Source organism: Choloepus didactylus, chromosome X (assembly GCF_015220235.1).
Source record: "Choloepus didactylus isolate mChoDid1 chromosome X, mChoDid1.pri, whole genome shotgun sequence".
NCBI lineage: Eukaryota > Metazoa > Chordata > Mammalia > Pilosa > Megalonychidae > Choloepus > Choloepus didactylus.
In genome coordinates this window covers 10,139,693-10,155,064 of record NC_051334.1, presented here as the reverse complement: position 1 = coordinate 10,155,064, position 15,372 = coordinate 10,139,693, and the positions used below count along the sequence as shown (strand labels likewise).

General features: G+C 40.8%; 2 protein-coding genes across 2 annotated transcripts in view; both read right to left on the bottom strand.

Annotated features, from left to right (window-relative positions):
* TLR7 (toll like receptor 7) overlaps positions 1 to 13,092 on the bottom strand; it is a 38,101-nt gene extending 25,009 nt beyond the window's left edge. The window contains exons 1-2 of the mRNA XM_037821263.1: positions 13,070 to 13,092; positions 12,620 to 12,719 (exon numbers count right to left, since the gene is read on the bottom strand). Of these exons, the coding sequence (XP_037677191.1) occupies positions 12,620 to 12,622 (3 nt within the window). The 5' untranslated portion in view covers positions 12,623 to 12,719; positions 13,070 to 13,092. The remainder of the gene's footprint in view (positions 1 to 12,619; positions 12,720 to 13,069) is intronic.
* TLR8 (toll like receptor 8) overlaps positions 1 to 13,093 on the bottom strand; it is a 78,603-nt gene extending 65,510 nt beyond the window's left edge. Inside the window, exons 1-2 of the mRNA XM_037821265.1 lie at positions 13,070 to 13,093; positions 12,620 to 12,719 (exon numbers count right to left, since the gene is read on the bottom strand). Coding sequence (XP_037677193.1) covers positions 12,620 to 12,622 — 3 coding nt within the window. The 5' untranslated portion in view covers positions 12,623 to 12,719; positions 13,070 to 13,093. The remainder of the gene's footprint in view (positions 1 to 12,619; positions 12,720 to 13,069) is intronic.
* Between the last annotated feature and the right edge of the window lie 2,279 nt (positions 13,094 to 15,372).

Below are 15,372 nucleotides of genomic sequence, written 5' to 3'. Positions count from 1 at the left end.
TCCCCTTCTATTTCTTTTAGTAGAGTTATGTAGTTTTCTTTGTATAGGTCTTTTACATCTTTGGTTAAGTTTATTCCTAGGTACTTGATTTTTTTAGTTGCTATTGAAAATGGTATCTTTTTCTTGAGTGTCTCTTCAGTTTGTTCATTTCTAGCATATAGAAACATTACTGACTTATGTGCATTAACCTTGTATCCCGCTACTTTGCTAAATTTGTTTATTAGCTCTAGTAGCTGTATCGTCGATTTCTCAGGGTTTTCTAGATATAAGATCATATCATCTGCAAACAATGACAGTTTTACTTCTTCTTTTCCAATTTGGATGCCTTTTATTTCTTTGTCTTGCGGGATTGCCCTGGCTAGCACTTCCAGCACAATGTTGAATAACAGTGGTGACAGCGGGCATCCTTGTCTTGTTCCTGATCTTAGAGGGAAGGCTTTCAGTCTCTCACCATTGAGTACTATGCTGGCTGTGGGTTTTTCATATATGCTCTTTATCATGTTGAGGAAGTTTCCTTCAATTCCTACCTTTTGAAGTGTTTTATCAAAAAGGGATGTTGGATTTTGTCAAATGCTTTTTCAGCATCTATTGAGATGATCAATTGATTTTTCCCTTTTGACTTGTTAATGTGTTGTAATACATTGATTGATTTTCTTATGTTGAACCATCCTTGCATGCCTGGAATAAACCCCACTTGGTCATGGTGTATGATTTTTTTAATGTGTCTTTGGATTCGATTTGCAAGTATTTTGTTGAGGATTTTTGCATCTATATTCATTAGGGAGATTGGCCGGTAGTTTTCCTTTTTTGTAGCATCTTTGCCTGGTTTTGGTATTAGATTGATGTTAGCTTCATAGAATGAGTTAGGTAGTGTTCCATTTTCTTCAATGTTTTGAAAGAGTTTGAGTAAGATTGGTGTCAGTTCTTTCTGGAAAGTTTGGTAGAATTCCCCTGTGAAGCCATCTGGCCCTGGGCATTTATTTGTGGGAAGATTTTTGATGACTGATTGGATCTCTTTGCTTGTGATGGGTTGGTTGAGGTCTTCTATTTCTTCTCTGGTCAGTCTAGGTTGTTCATATGTTTCCAGGAAATTGTCCATTTCCTCTACATTATCCAGTTTGTTGCCATACAGTTGTTCATAGTATCCTCTTAGAATTTTTTAAATTTCTTCAGGATCTGCAGTTATGTCACCTTTTTCATTCATTATTTTGTTTATATGGGTCTTCTCTCTTTTTGATTTTGTCAGTCTAGCTAGGGGCTTGTCAATCTTGTTGATCTTCTCAAAGAACCAACTTTTGGTGATATTTATCCTCTCTATTGTTTTTTTGTTCTCTATGTCATTTATTTCTGCTTTAATCCTTGTTATTTCTTTTCTTGTACTTGGTTTAGGATTGGTTTGCTGTTCATTTTCTAGCTTCTTCAGTTGATCCATTAGTTCTTTGATTTTGGCTCTTTCTTCCTTTTTAATATATGCATTTAGTGCTATAAATTTCCCCCTCAGCACTGCTTTTGCTGCATCCCATAGGTTTTGGTATGTTGTGTTCTCATTTTCATTCGTCTCTATATATTTAGCAATTTCTCTTGCTATTTCTTCTTTAACCCACTGATTGTTTAGGAGTGTGTTGTTTAACCTCCAGGTATTTGTGAATTTTCTAAGTCTCTGATGGTTATTGACTTCTAATTGTATTCCATTGTGGTCAGAGAATGTGCTTTGAATAATTTCGATCTTTTTAAATTTACTGAGGCTTGTTTTATGTCCCAGCATATGATCTATTCTGGAGAAAGTTCCGTGAGCACTAGAAAAGTATGTGTATCCTGGTGATTTGGGATGTAATGTCCTGTATATGTCTGTTAAATCTAATTCATTTATCAGATTGTTTAGGTTTTCAATTTCCTTATTGGTCTTCTGTCTGGTTGATCTATCTATAGGAGAGAGTGATGTGTTGAAGTCTCCCACAATTATTGTGGAAACATCAATTGCTTCCTTTAGTTTTGCCAGTGTTTCTCTCATGTATTTTGTGGCACCTTGATTGGGTGCATAGACATTTACGATTGTTATTTCTTCTTGCTGAATTGCCCCTTTTATTAGTATGTAGTGGCCTTCTTTGTCTCTCAAAACATCCCTGCATTTGAAGTCTATTTTATCTGAGATTAATATTGCTACACCTGCTTTCTTTTGGCTGTAGCTTGCATGAAATATTTTTTTCCATCCTTTCACTTTCAGTTTCTTTGTGTCCCTGTGTCTAAGATGACTCTCTTGTATGCAACATATTGATGGTTAATTTTTTTTGATCCATTCTGCGAATCTATATCTTTTAATTGGGGAGTTTAATCCATTTACATTCAACGTTATAACCTTGAAGGCATTTCTTGAATCAGCCATCTTATCCTTTGGTTTATGTTTGTCATATTTTTCCCCTCTGTCTATTAATATCCTTTATTGTACCCATACCGAATCTCTTTAGTACTGAACCTTTCTCCAAGTCTCTCTGTCCTGTCTTTGTTTCTCTGTCTGTAGGGCTCCTTTAGTATCTCCAGTAGGGCAGGTCTCTTGTTAGCAAATTCTCTCAGCATTTGTTTGTCTGTGAAAAATTTAAGCTCTCCCTCAAATTTGAAGGAGAGCTTTGCTGGATAAAGTATTCTTGGCTGGAAATTTTTCTCACTCAGAATTTTAAATATATCGTGCCACTGCCTTCTTGCCTCCATAGTGGCTGCTGAGTAGTCACTACTTAGTCTTATGCTGTTTCCTTTGTATGTGGTGAATTGCTTTTCTCTTGCTGCTTTCAGAACTTGCTCCTTCTCTTCTGTGTTTGACAGTGTGATCAGTATATGTCTCGGAGTGGGTTTATTTGGATTTATTCTATTTGGGGTTCGCTGAGCATTTATGATTTGTGTATTTATGTTGTTTAGAAGATTTGGGAAGTTTTCCCCAACAATTTCTTTGAATACTCTTCCTAGACCTTTACCCTTTTCTTCCGCTTCTGGGATACCAATGAGTCTTATATTTGGACGTTTCATATTATCTATCATATCCCTGAGGTCCATTTCGATTTTTTCAATTTTTTTCCCCATTCTTTCTTTTATGCTTTCATTTTCCATTCTGTCATCTTCCAGGTCACTGATTCGTTGTTCAACTTCCTCTAGTCTTGTACTATGAGTGTCCAGAATCTTTTTAATTTGGTCAACAGTTTCTTTAATTTCCATAAGATCATCCATTTTTTTATTTAGTCTTGCAATGTCTTCTTTATGCTCTTCTAGGGTCTTCTTGATTTCCTTTGTCTCCCGTACTATGGTCTCATTGTTCATCTTTAGTTCTTTGAGTAGGTGCTCTAGGTGCTGTGTCTCTTCTGGTCTTTTGATTTGGGTGCTTGGGCTTGGGTTATCCATATCGTCTGGTTTTTTCATATGCTTTATAATTTTCTGTTGTTTTTGGCCTCGTGGCATTTGCTGAACTTGATAGGGTTCTTTTAGGATTTGTAGACCAATTGAAGTCCTTATCTCTAATTTATCAGATCTACAGCTTCGTGGAGTACACTTTCTCTAACTAACCAGCAGGTGGCGTCCACGAGCCACCTGTTCTCCACAAGCCAGTTCTCCCCTGCTTAGCCTTTTTGGTGAGTGGGGGAGTGAGTCTTGTGGGGTCCAATTGTTGTACCAAGCTTGCGTGTGTAGTTGGTGTTGCCTGCCCTGTATATGGGGCGTGTTTCTGGGCAGTCAGGGAGTGGGGGGTGGCTCTAACAATCAAATCTCCCTGGTGATCCTAGAGTTTTAAGGCTGCTGCAATAGTCTAATCCTTCAGTTCAGTCCTGCCACAGTTTGTCTCTGCCACTGACCCACAAGTCCTTGGTATTGGCGTATGGCTCCTGAGACTTGCAAGTGGGCCCCTCTTCCAGGCCGTGCACCCCCTGGTCCTCTGTTGAGGGATGACTGTGCTATGTCACAGGTGAGTGCCGTACCCCCAGAGCAGTTCTGGGCTGCTGGGCTGTGTAGGGAGGCTCCCAGTCTGCTGAAATGATGGCTGATTGGGGCTTTGTTAATTCACACTGCTCTACCTTCCCAACTCTGGGACAATCAGCTGAGGTTGCAGGGAAGGCTAATGTCCACGCCCAGTTTTGTGGAGTGTGCCTGTTATTTGAAGCGCTTCCCTCACACTGGGTTGTCTGGGGCAGCTCTGGGCTATGGGGCTGGCGATGGGCAGGAGTGTTTCCTGTCCACCAGGATGATGGCTGTGAGCGGACACCCCCCTTTTCTTGAGAAGTTGTGGTGTTTAGTGAATTTTCTCAGCCACTGGATTATTGCCTTTTGTCTCAGAGCTCTCCTAGTTCTGCTCTTGACTTGACCTGCCCAAATTGCAAGTCTTTGAAGCTTTCTGTATTGGGCTTCTTAGAGTAATTGTTTTAGAAAAAGAAAAAAGGATTAAAAAAAAAAAAAAAAAAAAAAGGGCCCTCCTCAGTGATCTAATGGGTTATTGAAATGCTAAGAGACAAAGCAACCAGGGCCATTAAGGAAAGGTCCACAGGGCAGAGAGATCAGCTTTTCTTTGGGATTTGCATATGCGCCTCAGGGCCTGGGCTCCCGCCTGAGCTCTGCCCTTCCCCCTTCTATGTTCACCAGAACTCCAAAAATCCTCCGCTTTTATTTTGGAGTTTTTCGTGTTGTTTTTTTTCTATGCCTGTCTCCTCTCTGCTGGGCTGGCTGCTCTCAGATTCTGTGGTGTCTGGTCTCTGTCTATCTATGGTTGGAGTTTGGATCAGCAGAATGAGTTTCCGATAAGGGCTGCCACTGCAGTTCTCCCTTCTCCTTCCCGGAGCTGACAGCCCCTCCTCCCACGGGACTGAGCCTGGCAGCGAGGGGCGCGGGTCCCCTGGCCGCAAAAACTTACAGATTTCACTGATCTCAGCAGTTCCACGTTTTCATGAGTGTTGTATGAAGTATGCCCAAAGTCAGATTGCTCTGTGGTGTCCAGTCCACGCAGTTCCTGGCTTTCTACCTACTTTCCTGGAGGAGTAACTAAAACATACAGCTCACCAGTCTGCCATCTTGCCCCGCCTCTCCTAATTGCCTTTTCAGCTAAAGGATTCTTGACACCCTAATTTTTCTATGTTGTGCTTTATAGGGTTTTATTCGGGGGGTGGTGGGGAGGGGTATATCTTAGTTTACCAAGACTGCTATGGCAAATACCATAAACTGAGTGGCTTAAGCAGCAAGAATGTATTGGCTCACCGTTTTGGAGGCTAGACGACCAATATCAAGCTGTTGACTGGCCATGCTTTCTCCGAAGTCTGTAGTGTTCTGCTGGTGGCTCAGTCTCTGCGTCTGTCTCAAGACGCTCTGTCTGCTTCTATCTCCTCCTCTGGCTTCTACTCCCATGTCCAAATTGTCTTGGCTTACAAGGACTCCGGCCATATTGTATTAAGGCCCACCCTGTTTGAGTTTGACTTCAATCTTCATAGGATCTCCAAAGATCCCATTTACAAATTCACCCGGGGTTAGAGACATTTTGTCTTTGTGGGGGGCTTGATTCAATCTACAATAAGGGGGTTGGTTGTTTGTTTTCCTAAGAAACATTTCCGAGTGTTAAAATAAAGATATTTATGTTTTGGTGGGACCTATTTGAGGGGAAAAAAGACTTTGGGGATGATATATCTCTTATGAATTACATCCAGTGTCCAGCAATGATGTATTAGGGTATTGTATATATTTATAAATTTGAAGCCTTTACCCTCATAGTAAAGTATGTGCTTACATATTCATTCAGCAAATATTATTGGGAATCGACTCTGTGCAAGGCTAGACAGGGGAGGGGAATGACGATGAATATGACACCCTTCCTACCCAGTTATGAACCAAATATCTCTGCTGCTGAAATGTCAGAAGCCTTGTGTACCTCCTGAGTGCAAAACTCTTTCTGACATCAGGGAAATCCATGGGGGAGAAAATAAGAGGAGGCAGGATGAGGGAAGAGTCAACCCTAAAGACAAGGATGCCTGCTCATCCTTCAAACAAAAGTTTTAATAAACAATTCTTCAAAGCAGCACAACTTATTTCCTTGGATGAGTCATTTCTGCGGGCAGTACTCGAGCCCATATTCAGAACTGAATTCTCATGATTTTAGATCTGTATTAGATTCCCACCAAAATGTCTATGGTTGTAGAGATATCATTACTAATAGGAAAAAAAAACATTTACCAAGATACTTCTAACTTCATGCTTTGCGGATTGTGTGTTTATCTTCAAAACTTTGTGAGCTTGTGAGAGAAGTGTGGATGTAATCTGAGGAATTAGAAGGATGCTTTTGTGTCTAGGAACTATTAGATGGCAAAACCGAGGAAGCAAGGTGAAATGGTTTGCGTCTTGTAATAAGCCAGAGGAAGAACTAAGATTAGTCTGATTTCTCCTTGTGTTTATTTATTCTGGAGTTTAGCAGGCATCTTATGAATTGAAAGTCAAATCAGGACTCATCAGCCTCTCCGTCTGAGGCAGAGCTGCCAATTGAATTCTGTGAAACTGTGGCTCTCTGTCCATAAAATGTGGGGGCTGAGCTTGCTGATCTCAGTGATCCTTTTGTACTGTTGTTATTCTTTGATTCTAAAGCTTGGCCCCAGAGCCCCCTGAAACTTATCTGTCTGGATCCAGCCTCTGCTGGAAGTGTTGACAGCCCCCCAGAACCCTGGGCTGCTGCTCTTGCAAAATGGTCTGTGCCAAGTTTTATATCACCATGAACCTGCTAAGGATTCTACAGAGAAAAAACAAATGTAAAAAACTAGCATATTTTTTATAATAATAAATAGTGTATGTCTTTAGATAAAATAATTTTATTCATTTTATTCAGCTCTCTGAAATAGTAAGAATGTGAAGAACTGGAGAACAATCCATCAATTTGGGGGACTGGTTAAAAATGGGAAACCACCAAGAGTGGAATATCCTACTATTATTTTTAGAAAATGAATTTTAAAAGTAGCATCAAAATAGCATAAATAGTATGACCCCTTTATGATGGAAATATATATATATATATATATATGTATGTATGTAAGTATGTATTTGCAAAGAACAGCATGGAAGAAAACACAAGAAACCTTTAACAGATTTCTTCTGGGAAATAGTACAAAGAAGGCCTTCAATGGGAGCAGGGGAAGGATTTTTACTTATTTTACTTCTCTACTCTGACTTTTTTTTTTTATAGAGAATATGCATTGTTTTTGTTAAAACTTTTTTTAAAAATAAAATTTCCTTATTAGTTTAAGGTCTTACCCTATCAATGTTGAAGGAAATTGTGAAAAAGGAAAAATTCAACCAGTATTTATTGACTTCTGAGTGCTTGGGACACACATATCAGTACACAAAACGGGCAAGATTCCTGTTCTTCTGGAGCTTATGTTCTAGTGGTCAAGGCAGAAAGTAAATAATAAACATACAAATATATAACGATAACAATAAATTATATTAGCTGATAGGTGGTAAGTGTTACGGAAAAAGAAACAGCAGGGTAAAGGGTATCAGGGAGGGGAGGTGGGGTTGTGACAATAAATAGGGTGGTTTGGGCCGGCATCAATAAGAAGCTGACATTTGAGCAAAGATCTGAAGGAAGTGATGAAGTTATCCTTGCAAATATCCCCAGGAAAAGCATTCCAGGCAGTGGGAACAGCCTAATGCCAAGGTCCCAAGGTGGACACCTGCTGGAATATTCGCAGAATTAGCAACGAGACTAGTATGGCTGGAGCAGGGGCAATAGAAGATTAATAGGAGAGGCAGTCAGAGAGAGAGAGGGCCTGAGTTCATAGGGCCTGGTCGGCCATTGTGAGGATGGTAGGCTCCGCTCTGAGTGGAATTGGGATTCATTGCAAGTGTTGGAGCTGAAGAGTGAAATGGTCTAACTTACATTTTAGATGGATTATGCTGGTTACTGTGTTGAGAATAGACAGGGGCAAGGGCAGAAGCACGGAAACTAGCTAACAGGCTATCACAGTAATTCCAGCATGGGACTGAGATGGCAGTGGTGGAGATGGTGAGGACTGGTTGGATATTGGATATATGTTCAAGGTGTAGCCAAGTAAAATAGGATTTGAGAGTTCTTGTAAGAATGGGAGGACAGGGATTGGAGATTGCAAATATTTCTAGGAGGTTTCCCTTTGCACGGGGCAGTAGTTCACAGGGGAAGAAGGGTCAAGATAATTTGTTTCAGGAGGAGAATTAACAGCATGTTATCATGCTGATGGAAACGACAAACCAAATGTTCTGAGAGCCAAAGTACCCATTAATAATAATAATGAAGATGATGTGGGGGGGAGAGAGGAGAAGGCTGGAGCATTGACCCCGAGGAGACAAGCAGGTCGGGAATCTGGTGCACCAGTGGAGAGGATGGCCTTAGTTAGGAGTACAAACATTTTATCCTTTGTTTAAGGGTCTGCATATCCTTAGGCACACCTCTCATCCTCCTTTGATCCTGTGTAGGCCTTCCTGACTGTTTTGATGGATAGAATGCAGCAGAAGTAATGCTGCAGGACTCCTCAGGCTATGATAGAAAAGGAGATTCAGTTTCCACCTGGTGCTCATTCACTCTCTTTCCACTTGCTTCGGAGTCCTGAGCCACATGTAAGAAATCTGGCTGCCCTACAGCCACCATATTGGAGAGACCACATGGAGCTAGAGAGAGATCCCCAAGGAGTTCCAGTTGCTCCAGTCTCCAGCTGTTGAGTCTTCCAGCCCAGGCCCCAGATCTGTGAGAGCTAGAACCTTCAGATGACCCCACCCCAGTCCCCATCTAACTGCAACTGTGTGAGAGACCCAATGCAAGAAACACCTAACTTAACCCAGTCAACCTCTGGCTGTTGTTCCAGGCCATTGCATTTTGGAGTGATTTGTTATGCAGCAATAGGTAACTGGAACAGGGGGTCAGGTAGGATATATGGGTGCAGATGCTACAGGTAGGGGGAGCATGTGGAAGTTCTCTTCCAGTTGCTTCAAATTTCTTCTTGAAGTACGAAGCAAGATTATCAGCTAAGAGTGAGGAGACTGGAGAGGAGATGGTGGGGGTCAAAGAGAGAGGAAAGGGTGAAGAGTCCTCTGGGAGAGTAGGAGAGTGACTGGCTGAAGTAGAGTATGATTGCCTGGTAGTAATAAGAAGACACCCCTCCTGGCCCCCCATTAAAAATAAATCCACTGTTCTGTATGTGATTTGCATTCCCCTTCCAGGCTTTATCATATATTTTTTGCATAGCTATTATGCAGTTGCAGTTAATTATTTTCACCAAAATTATTTACAGAAGGAAATTCTTCTTGAGATGTGGCTATTTGAGGCCGGGGGAGAACTTTTTATATTGAGTTAAGAGGATTTGCTCCTCTCCTGACTCCACTCATTTACACAACCCACCTACTAACCAACCAGTCAGAAGACCAGCAGGTACTGGGCACCTGCTATGGGCCACTGTGGGCCAGGCTTCCAGGTCAAGAGTTCCACGCACCCAGCTGCTCTGCTCATTTATTTTCAAGATCACGGAACAGGAAAAAGCCAAGTTGCCCGCCTTTCAAAGGATGTCCCGAGATAAGCATCTCTAGTGGAGAGAGCGCTTGAGCCACGCTGTGGAAGGAGGAATCTTATGTTATGGGTGTGTGGGGGGGTGTCACAGATGGATGGGTTGGGTTGAACCAGAGGGGATGGTTGGCTGCTGGACAATATGAGAAAGGGGATGGAGGAAGTCAGAAGTGGGGGGAGCAATTGTTGGAAATCCCTGAATTTGAATTCTCTCACCTTTGGCCATGTTGATTTGACAGTGAATTATTTGATAACTAGATTTGTGGTGTGTACATCCCCCTACGGGGATGTGAATATGGGAATTTACTTACATGCTATTTGTTTAATAGACCGAGCCTTCACTGGGAATTTCCCTGATAGATTTATGACTCGATAGCCCCTTTTCATGAGTTTTGAAATATTTCTAATTACAGGCTAATCTTTGGAAAGTAGAAAGACCATAAATATTAAAGTCTCATTATATAACAAAGAAAATTTTAAGTGTGACAATGTAACCCACTTTTTTAAAAAAGAGACCTTTTATCACTTACTTCCTCTGATTTGAACCCAACAGACTTAGTTTTCAAAATAAAAGAATAAAATGATGTTAAGCTAATTTTATGTAAATTAGGGATTCAGCAGCCATCATGCATCACAGCTGGTACCAAAGATGACAGGCTGTTAAATCTTAATTTTCCCTAAACCAGGGGTCCACACGCTTTTCCATAAAGGGCCAGTTTTGCAGGCCATCCTGCAAGCAGTCTCCCTCGCAACTACTCGCACAAGAGCAGCCCTGGACGATATGTAAATAAAAGCACAAACAATGAAACTATTTGTGGATTTTGAAATTTGACCCTAATACAGTTTTTACTGTCACAAAATAGTCTTCTTCTTTTGATTTTTATCGACTATTTAAGCATAAAAAGCATTCTTAGCTTGGAGGCTGTGCATATACAGGCTCAGGCCAGATGTGGCCCACGGGCTGTGGTTTGCCAACCTCCACCCTAACATTTGGTGGGTTTCTGAGATATGAGAGATCTATTCTTGGGACACAAAAAGACCAGTTGGCTAATCTGTGATGAGAGTTTTTAACTGTAGCACAACCTCCTAAAAGTATTTTTAAATCAGATTTTGATTAATTTAGTAAATGGATTCCTTGTTATCCCTTTATTGAGCCATGAAGGAATAGGCTATAGTTAAGAGCAGAATAATAGGTGTTTTTACTTGTGAAATTGTGTAACTGCTGTTAACATTTTCACACATTTCCTTCTCATGCTAATCTCCCTGTCCCTGCATCTATTTCCCATGGTGAGAAGCAGTTTAGTAATAGCCAGGGCTTTGTCAGTGGAAAGATTTGACTTTCCATCCTTATTCTGCCAGGTACAATGAGCTCCCTGACTTTGGTAAATCAGTTAACCTTGATGGCCTCTGATTTCTCAACCATAATATGGTTATAATACAGGGATGTTTTGTGAAATTAATAAGAAAAGATATGTAAACACGTTTAGTAAAGCATGTAGCACTTGTCTAGCATGTGCTTAAAAAATCAGGAACCCACAGCATTTATGGCTTTCTAGCTTGCCTTTTTTTTCATTTAACATTGTATCATGTGTATTTCTTCTGTCAAGTATTCTTTTTTAAAAAAACATGATCTGATAGTTACATAGTAGGCCATTTACTGAGTGTACCCCAATTAATTAGCCCTCGCCCCAACATTGGATGTAAGATAGTTTACTTGCCATGTTGCAGCCAATATCTTTATAAATAGTTCATCACATCCTGATTGTTTCCTTAAGAGGAATTACTAGAAGTGGAATTTCCAGATGGAAGGATCTGACTGTGACAATTGATGAGGTTGAATATTTATCCTGTGCTTTTTGGCCTTTTGTAGTTCTCCTTGGGAAAACTGTTTTCATGTATTTTCTTGTAATAGAAATACCAATTTCCCCTTTTTCATAAAGTAGTAAGCTATCATAATCCAAATCTACAAACGTTTATTGAGTGCCTCCAGGGTAGTAGTCTGTGTTGGGCTCAGTCTATGTAGAACAGCATGTTCCGAGCACAGATCCAGAGCCAGACTCCCAGCCTGTGTCTGCTCACTAGCAGGGCCAGTGGGCTCAAGCTGTTTAACTCTTGAAGCCCTAGTTTCCTCATCTGTACCTCACAAGGCTGCTTCCAGGCTCAAACAGAATCACGTATCTCAAGCTGGTGTATGATCCATAAAGGTGAGCTATCTTTATCATTATCATTCTTACTTCAAGGGCATAGACACATGTGGCCATGTGTTAGCATTAAAATAGACATCTGAGTTTCTAGGAAATGAAACTCTGCACATTTGTTTCCATCATAACCTAGTACCCCCATGTTAACTCTTCCTTACACCCTAGGGGTATAACACAAAATGGGCCTGGAGCCAATAATCAGATATTGGTTCCTGGTGACATCCTAGTTTTGGGTGACAAAACTAATTTTAGAAAAAAGGCCACTCACTAATGTCTTTAATTAGTTTGTGGCCCACCAAATAACTCATACTTGTATCCCATTTCATAGTTTACAAACAACTTGAACAAATATCCTGTTATTTGAGCCTCCCAACAGCCCCGGAAGGTTGCTGAGGAGGTATCATAATGCTCATTTTATAGTCAGAGAAATTGAGTCTTCGAGTGCTTGGGTGAGAGGTGCAAGGTCCCCCAGCCTGTGACGGGGAGAGCAGCGTCCGGGCCCATGTTGCCACAATTCTAGTCCCATGCATTCCCCTCTTCTACATACTCTAACCTTTCAGACGCTACCATAACGCTGAAGAACACACAACGTACTTTCAGCGATCTGTATGGTTTTAAAGCCAAAAGGACGGGATGAAAAAAATGAGCTCCTCCTCACTGCAGCCCATATTAACTCTTGTAGGAAGTTGGACCGAGCAAGCGTTGATTAATCTGAAATTATGAAATACCCTCATGATTAATCTTGATTACAAAATTTTCAAAAGCAGTTTCCCCCTGCAAAAAACCAAAATACAGTTTCTTAAACATCACTCTTGCCAGCTGGTTTGTTTTTCCCACAAAGATTACAGATCCCACTTTGTAGGGACCTTGTGGCTATTCTTACCATTTTTAGTCTTCTTCCAAAATGGATTATAGAAGTCTAGATGAAGACAGCAGAGCACGAGATGCCAAGGTCATCTGGGAGATGGGCCCAACAGCATTAACTAAGATAAAGAGAAGACACCAAACTTCACATTTCAAAGACAGCAAAATACTGTATCTTAAAAACCTACTGGGAACATTGCTTTAAATGTGTTGTCGAAAACACCTATTAATAGTAGTTACTTTCTCAAAGTTGTATAGACTAGACACATACTCCACAAAATCATTTCTACTGTTATTAAAAGTCTCTCTGATGAATTAACATTTTAGACTACCAAACTTTCCCTTTATATAGTCTAAGAAAATTTTTGCATATGGTTTAGGTTCCCACTTCTCCTCTACCCATTCCCTTCTAACAGTTCACGTATCTAGTTTACTTAAGGTATCAGGTCTGTCCCCATGTTTAAAATACCTTCTGGGTTGCATTGAGTGATTCTATGTCTGGAGTCTTCTGGGGTGAAGAGATGGGCTGCAGGAAGCCTAGAGACACAGAGACTCCAGGCTGCCAGCTCTGGAGTTTTCAAGTGTGACGACGAAGCTGGGGGGCAGGGTAGGGAGGAAGGAAGGAGGGGAAGGGGGAGTGTGACTATTGAAGCCACCCCTGACATGAGATTTACAGAAGCACTGGGTTCCTCTTCAGTCTTCTATAATTGGGGCAATGTCTTGTCTAAATCCAAACAACTTGATAGACCCCTCTTCCTTCTCTTCTATAGCAGGGTTTCTCAACCTTGGCACAATTGACATTTTTGGCCAGATAATTCTTTGTTGCATTCTAGGATCTTTAGCAGCATCTCTGTCCTATTGTGGTAATAGCCTTTTAAATATAACCTTAAAACTGCAAGCAAGCTGTGAAGTTGAGCTCTTAGTCTCACAGAGGAGCAGTATGTAAATGTAAAGTCTGCACCCTGATGTGAATAAACTTTCACTTGTTGCCCCCCCCCCCTGCCCCAGACCACCCAGATATAAATAAGCTTTCATCTCTTGCCCCAGACTGGCACCATGCCCAGGTATCACAGTGGCTGTAAATCCTAAAGGAAGTAATAAATAACTGAGATAAGGAACTAATGAAATTCTCCAGACCCCTGTCACCTGTTACCCAAGATAATTATCTTTCTTTGTCTCTAACATTTATAAAAGTCAATTGAAAAATCACTACAGGGAGGAAGATTTGGAAAGTTTCCCCCTGTCCTCCTGCCAGCATAAATAAACCTCTTTTTTGCTCTTTAGCCTGTTTGATGTGTCTCACTTTAAGCCGTGGCGAGCAATGAACCCGGATTTAGGGGTGCATCATCTACACTATACTTACTAGATGCCAGTAGCACCCCCACCCCGAGTCGTGATGACTACAGATGTCTCCAGACATTGCAAAATATCCCCTGGGGGGCAAAATCGCCCCCAGTTGAGAACCACTGTTTTTTTGTTTGTTTGTTTGTTTTTAAATGCAATTTTATTGAGATATATTCATACACTATATAATCCATCCAAAGTATACAATCAGTGGCTAACAGTGTCATCACATAGTTGTGCATTCATCACCACAATCAATCTTAGAACATTCTCATTACTCCCCCCCAAAATAATAAAAATAAAAAAACACCCAAAACATCCCATACCCCTTACCCCCCCTATCATTTATATATATTTGTCTTTATTTTCTTACTCATCTGCCCATACACTGGATCCAGGGAGTGTCCGTCACAAGGTTCCCACATCACATGGTCACACAGTAAAAGCTATATAGTTATACAGTCATCATCAAGAATCAAGGCTACTGCAAGAGAGCCACTGTTCTATAGATAGCTTAGAGGCAATGCCTAAATTTACCTTGTCTGTCTCCCTTCCACCCAACTCTAAGGGAACCTTTTGTTTTAACCAGTGGTAAAGCAAGCACTTTAACCTGCTTCAGTTAAAAAAGGTTAGCTACACTTGGAGTCTAGTGTCATCTAAAGCCTTGCTTCTGAAAGGGTAGTCCCCCAAAGAATTGTTCTTTTCTTAACTGATCATTGGGACCTGTTGTAGGAATACTCAAAATATTGATAGTTATGTTTAAGTTATTTAGTCCATTACAAGAGAATATTGAGCAGCTGCAAGAAGGAATGAAGCTGTAAGATATGCAACTAGGTGAATGAATCTTGAGGACAGCATTTTGAGTGAAGTATGCCAGAAATGAAAAGACAAACACTATAATGCCTTACTAGTATGCACTAACTATAATGTGTAAACTTGGAGAATTGAATCTTAGAGCACAGATTATCAGGGGAAGGCTTATTGTAAAGGTCCATAGATTGTAAGCTCTTATGGCAGTCACATCTCTTCCTGAGTTGTAATGGTTATTGCTAAGTTCTGAGATGCTGAGCTCTTTGTGTATAACCTGGTCGGTCTCTGGAACTTTGGGTATCTGTGTGACACCTGAAACTCAGAGCTAGAGCCCGGCAGCTATGAATGTCAGTATACCTCATACAGCAACTGTTTAAAAAGCCAAAAAAGAGATCAGACTTCAATTAGAGATATGAATGAAGTGGATCTGGTTAGGACTAAGGCAAATGAGGCCAAAGGGTAAAGGACAATATTGACTGTGTTATAAAACTTCAACTTCTGTGTGAGACCAAGGGAAGAAATGTTTATTTGGTGCAGGGTCTGTATTTTCTATAGCACACTAAATAATTTAACTTGTATGGTCAGTTTATTCAAACACCATAATTACATGGACTTTGA